Source organism: Lucilia sericata, unplaced genomic scaffold, assembly GCF_015586225.1.
Source record: "Lucilia sericata isolate MDLA Ls3-8-SP2 unplaced genomic scaffold, ASM1558622v1 Contig001918F_arrow, whole genome shotgun sequence".
Classification (NCBI taxonomy): Eukaryota; Metazoa; Arthropoda; class Insecta; order Diptera; family Calliphoridae; genus Lucilia; species Lucilia sericata.
The window spans coordinates 43,570-48,601 of record NW_023995797.1 but is presented as its reverse complement, the minus strand read 5'-3'; the positions used below and the strand labels follow the sequence as shown (position 1 = coordinate 48,601).

The 5,032-nt window shown below is 33.8% G+C and overlaps 1 protein-coding gene across 1 annotated transcript; it reads right to left on the bottom strand.

Annotated features, from left to right (window-relative positions):
* Positions 1-1,019: 1,019 nt before the first annotated feature.
* LOC119613013 (probable GPI-anchored adhesin-like protein PGA55) lies at positions 1,020-4,484 on the bottom strand (the record flags this gene model as incomplete). The annotated part of the gene is made up of 2 exons (XM_037968942.1): positions 1,020-4,295; positions 4,340-4,484. Coding segments are annotated over 2 exons (2,213 nt in total), but the record flags the coding sequence as incomplete, so codon positions are not given.
* Between the last annotated feature and the right edge of the window lie 548 nt (positions 4,485-5,032).

Genomic DNA, 5,032 nt, shown 5'->3' with positions numbered 1-5,032 from the left:
TCTATAGTCTAGTCTATAGTCTAGTCTATAGTCTAGTCTATAGTCTAGTCTATAGTCTAGTCTATAGTCTAGTCTATAGTCTAGTCTATAGTCTAGTCTATAGTCTAGTCTATAGTCTAGTCTATAGTCTAGTCATATAGTCTAGTCTATAGTCTAGTCTATAGTCTAGTCTATAGTCTAGTCTATAGTCTAGTCTATAGTCTAGTCTATAGTCTAGTCTATAGTCTAGTCTATAGTCTAGTCTATAGTCTAGTCTATAGTCTAGTCTATAGTCTAGTCTATAGTCTAGTCTATAGTCTAGTCTATAGTCTAGTCTATAGTCTAGTCTATAGTCTAGTCTGTAGTCTTGTCTATAGTCTAGTCTATAGTCTAGTCTATAGTCTAGTCTATAGTCTCTATAGTCTAGTCTATAGTCTAGTCTATAGTCTAGTCTATAGTCTAGTCTATAGTCTAGTCTATAGTCTAGTCTATAGTCTAGTCTATAGTCTAGTCTATAGTCTAGTCTATAGTCTAGTCTATAGTCTAGTCTATAGTCTAGTCTATAGTCTAGTCTATAGTCTAGTCTATAGTCTAGTCTATAGTCTAGTCTAGTCTATAGTCTAGTCTATAGTCTAGTCTATAGTCTAGTCTATAGTCTAGTCTATAGTCTAGTCTATAGTCTAGTCTATAGTCTAGTCTATAGTCTAGTCTATAGTCTAGTCTATAGTCTAGTCTATAGTCTAGTCTATAGTTTAGTCTATAGTCTAGTCTATAGTCTAGTCTATAGTCTAGTCTATAGGTCTAGTCTAGATAGTCTATAGTCAGTCTATAGTCCTAGTTCTATAGTCTAGTCTATAGTCCTAGTCTATAGTATAGTCTATAGTCTAGTCTATAGTCCTAGTCTATAGTCCAATCTATAGTCTAGTCTATAGTCTAGTCTATAGTCCAATCTATAGTCTAGTCTATAGTCTAGTCTATAGTCTAGTCTAATAGTCTAGATTATAGTTTAATATATAGTCTAGTATATAATGTACTCTAAGGTCTAGTCTATAGGCATATTTGTTTTCTAGCTATAGAATAGCCTATAGTCTAGTATATAGTTTAGTTTTTTAGTCTCTATATAGTCTAGTCCATAATCTAATTTATAGTCTAGTCTTTAGTCATACTTGCTCATGAGAAAAGTAAATCGTTGTTTGAAAACAAATTTGTTAACAAATGTAAAATTTGGTTGCACTGTTACAATAATTGTTTGTAGCAATTAAACATTTTTTCTTTTAACTAAATTACTTGCCCTGATTTGCAAATTTAAGTATTTTGGATTGGCAATAAAATTTTGTATTTACTTTTGATTAATACTTTTTTTGCTTTGTTTTTTTCCAAACCTTATTTGTTTGTTTTTTTCTGTTCAACAATTTATCAATATTAAATAATTAATTGTTTTTAATGTGCAATACAGTAAACAAATACTCGTAATTAAATAAGCAAATAATACGCCTACAAAAAAATTAATATAAAATTTCGTAATATAATTTGGTTTGTTTTAAAAAAGTAACATAAAAATACAATAATAAAAAAATTATTTAAATAAAGGAGGAATAAATAAATAAAAAAAAGTTTAAATAGATTATGTTTATGTAGTAAAAATAATAAAAAAGATACTAATCTTTTATAAAATAATACAAAAAAGTAATTTTGAAAATAAATAAATTAAAAATAATAAAAAAATAAAAAAAACTATTAACTATAATAAAAATGTTAAAAATAATTTTTTGTTCTACTAATGTTCTTTGACGAAAGTGTTTGAAAAAGTGAGTTTCGAAAGTTTATAACAGATTTGAAACATAAGTATAACAGTTTTCTAAAGTAACGTATAACAGTTTCCAATAAAGTATAACAGTTTTCTAAAGTAAAGTACAACAGTTTATATTAAAGTTGCAACTTGCTTAGCAACATGCTGCCACAAGTTTGACGAAAGTTGAAACATTTTATTAAAACATATTCAATTGTTCAGCAACATGTTTATAAAGTTAGCTTTAACAGTTTCTAAACATGCTTTGCAACATGTTGCCATAAGTTTATTTCTTTATTTGCTTTCTAAAGCCTCTTTTCAAACACTTTCACCTAAAATCTCTTTCCTTATATCTTTCTTCTTTAGCTCTTGCAATTAGACATCACCTTTCGGATATACTCTCTTTTCTCCATCTACTCTTCTTTCTCTCTCTCTCTCTTTCTATCTTTAATATCACATCTACACCGGTATCACATCGATAACAGTAGAAGTTTGACTTAAACTGGTCTCGGAATTCGGTATGCTCGAGTACATCTTCTTGCGATTTTTGGTGTGGCGTATAATCAAACCCAAGGCAATGCATAACATGGATCCAATAAAGAGTACAATCATGACCACATAATCGATTTCATCGAAGATAATGCGCATGCGATTTTGGGTGCTGGGTGCACGTTCTTCGGTGCTGAAGTCCCCATAAGGTTGGTATAGAGGCTTAAGAGGTTCGGGGGCTGTTGTGGTGGAGGTTGAGGAAGATTCGGCTGAGATAGAGACTTCTGTAGAGGTGGTGAAGTCGCTGCTATAGGAAAATGGTGAAGACGTTGTTGAGGTTGAGGAGATTGTGGTAGAAGATTGGCTTGAAGTCGAGGAAGTTCTTAAGGGTGTTTGAGTTGAGGTCCAGGTGCTTGTAGTAGGTGTTTGATTTGAGGTTTCAGTTGTAGTAGTTTCTAGGGGTGTATAAGTGCTGGATTCGTCGCTGTTTATCTTAGGTATTGTGGGGGATGAGATCGTTTTAATTGTATTGGAAGTTTCTTCGGTCGTCGAGGATTCAAAGGCGGCTGAAGTTGAGTATGATAGAGAAGAGGCCATTGTAGTTTCGGGAGTCTGAGTAGTGGTGAAGACACTGTTAACTTCTATGGAGGTTTCAGAGGCTTTTGTGGTTTCAAAATCAATGGGGGAAATTGTAGTAGAAGCTGTTGAAGAAAATATGTCTTCCATAATACTGGAGGACTCCCCACTCCTTGAGGTAGTACTGGAAATTTCTTCAGTTGTAGTTGTCAGCAAACTTTCGGTGGTTGTAGTCTCTTCTTTGACTAACTCCACTGGGACTTCAGTTGAGGTCTTGGTTACTGTGGATATAGAGGATGTTTGAGGTTCTTCTGTGGTAGTAATAGTTGACGAGGAATCTTGTTCAAGTTCCTCAATTTGTACAGATTTTGAAATATCAAATGAAAAAGCTGTAGTGGAACTGATAGTTGTAGAAGAAATCTCCTCGAAATCCTCTATAGGCTTAGATTCTTCGGTGATAGTGTTATTGTTAGACATCACGGAATCTAGTACCAGTTCTGCTATCATTTTAGGCACTTCTGTTGAGGTCACTGTAGAGGGTAAAGACTCCTCTGAGGACCCGGTAGAAGAAGAAGAAATTTCCCAAATAGTAGACACAGTAGAGTTTGACATGGTTTCCAATAAAGATTCTAAAGTTGCATTCTCAGAATGAGACGTATTTCCAGCAAAAAGATCTCCTGTTTCTGGTTTGTAAGTAGATGAAGAAATCTCTTCAACTTCAAAAGGTTTAGTTGACAATTCTCTGGGCCAGGGAGATATTGTTTGGGCTTCATTTATTAGCCCCTCATCTATAACTGGCAAGTTGGCATTTTCTATAGAGATTGTTGAATTAGTTTCTTCACTTACTCTTATTAAGGGTGTCTCAATAGTACTGGATTCTGTAGTATAATCTTCTACCACTTCCTCTATATCTTCCTCATTATTGTGTACAATTTCTGGCCTCTCATCTAGATCATTATCGTCCAAACATTTGGGACAACATTCATCCTCAAACGTTTCGGTATGTTTACAATCCAATTCGGGACAACCTGGAGCAAAACATCTTCTTTCCCCTTTTTCACAAGTACAACTAGTACAGCTGCCCTCTTTCCAAAAGGCACCATTCATCATGGGTTTTTGCAGGTATTCTGAATAGCAATTTTGCAAAATTTCCTCTTCGGGACATATCTGTAAACACATTTCTGACTCGCCAAAACAAGAACATTTGCGGCATTTATTAGTCCACCAGGATTGTTTTACGCCCATCTTACACTCCTCCTTTTCGACACACTTATAGATCGAACAACAATTTCCCGGCAATCCCTGGCCCTCATGCACTTCGATGGCTACATACCCGGCGGCACATTTAGGAACATCATCACATTTGTTGCAAACACACTTCTGATCATCACAACATCTTTCGATTTCTTCTTGAAAGAATACTTCTCTCTTTGTCTTTCTTTGAGAATGTGCTGTGGCATATGGGTGTCATGTAGTTCTTCTTCGGGTGGTAGTTCTTCAAAATGCCCCAGTTCCTCTATGTAGGGATCATGACCCAGAAATTCATCTTCATAGTCTTCGTCCTCTTCGTCGTCGAGTGCGGACTTGAGGTAACTGTCATGTGGGCATTTTGTAGGACATTGTATATGTGTGCAGTGCAGATCGTTGGAATCTGTAAGAGAAAGAGAAATAATTTGTTAGTTTCCTTTTTGAAAACAAAGTTGTGTCTGTAAGGTTAAAGTAGAAGGAAAGAGGAAGTGTAACTAACTGACTAACTAACTAACTAACTACTAACTAAACTAACTAACTAACTAACTAACTAACTAACTAACTAACTAACTAACTAACTAACTAACTACTAACTAACTAACTAACTAACTAACTAACTAACTAACTAACTAACTAACTAACTAACTAACTAACTAACTACTAACTAACTAACTACTAACTAACTAACTAACTAACTAACTAACTAACTAACTAACTAACTAACTAACTAACTACTAACTAACTAACTAACTAACTAACTAACTAACTAACTAACTAACTAACTAACTAACTAACTAACTAACTAACTAACTAACTAACTAACTAACTAACTAACTAACTAACTACTAACTAACTAACTAACTAACTAACTAACTAACTAACTAACTAACTAACTAACTAACTAACTAACTAACTAACTAACTAACTAACTAACTAACTAACTAACTAACT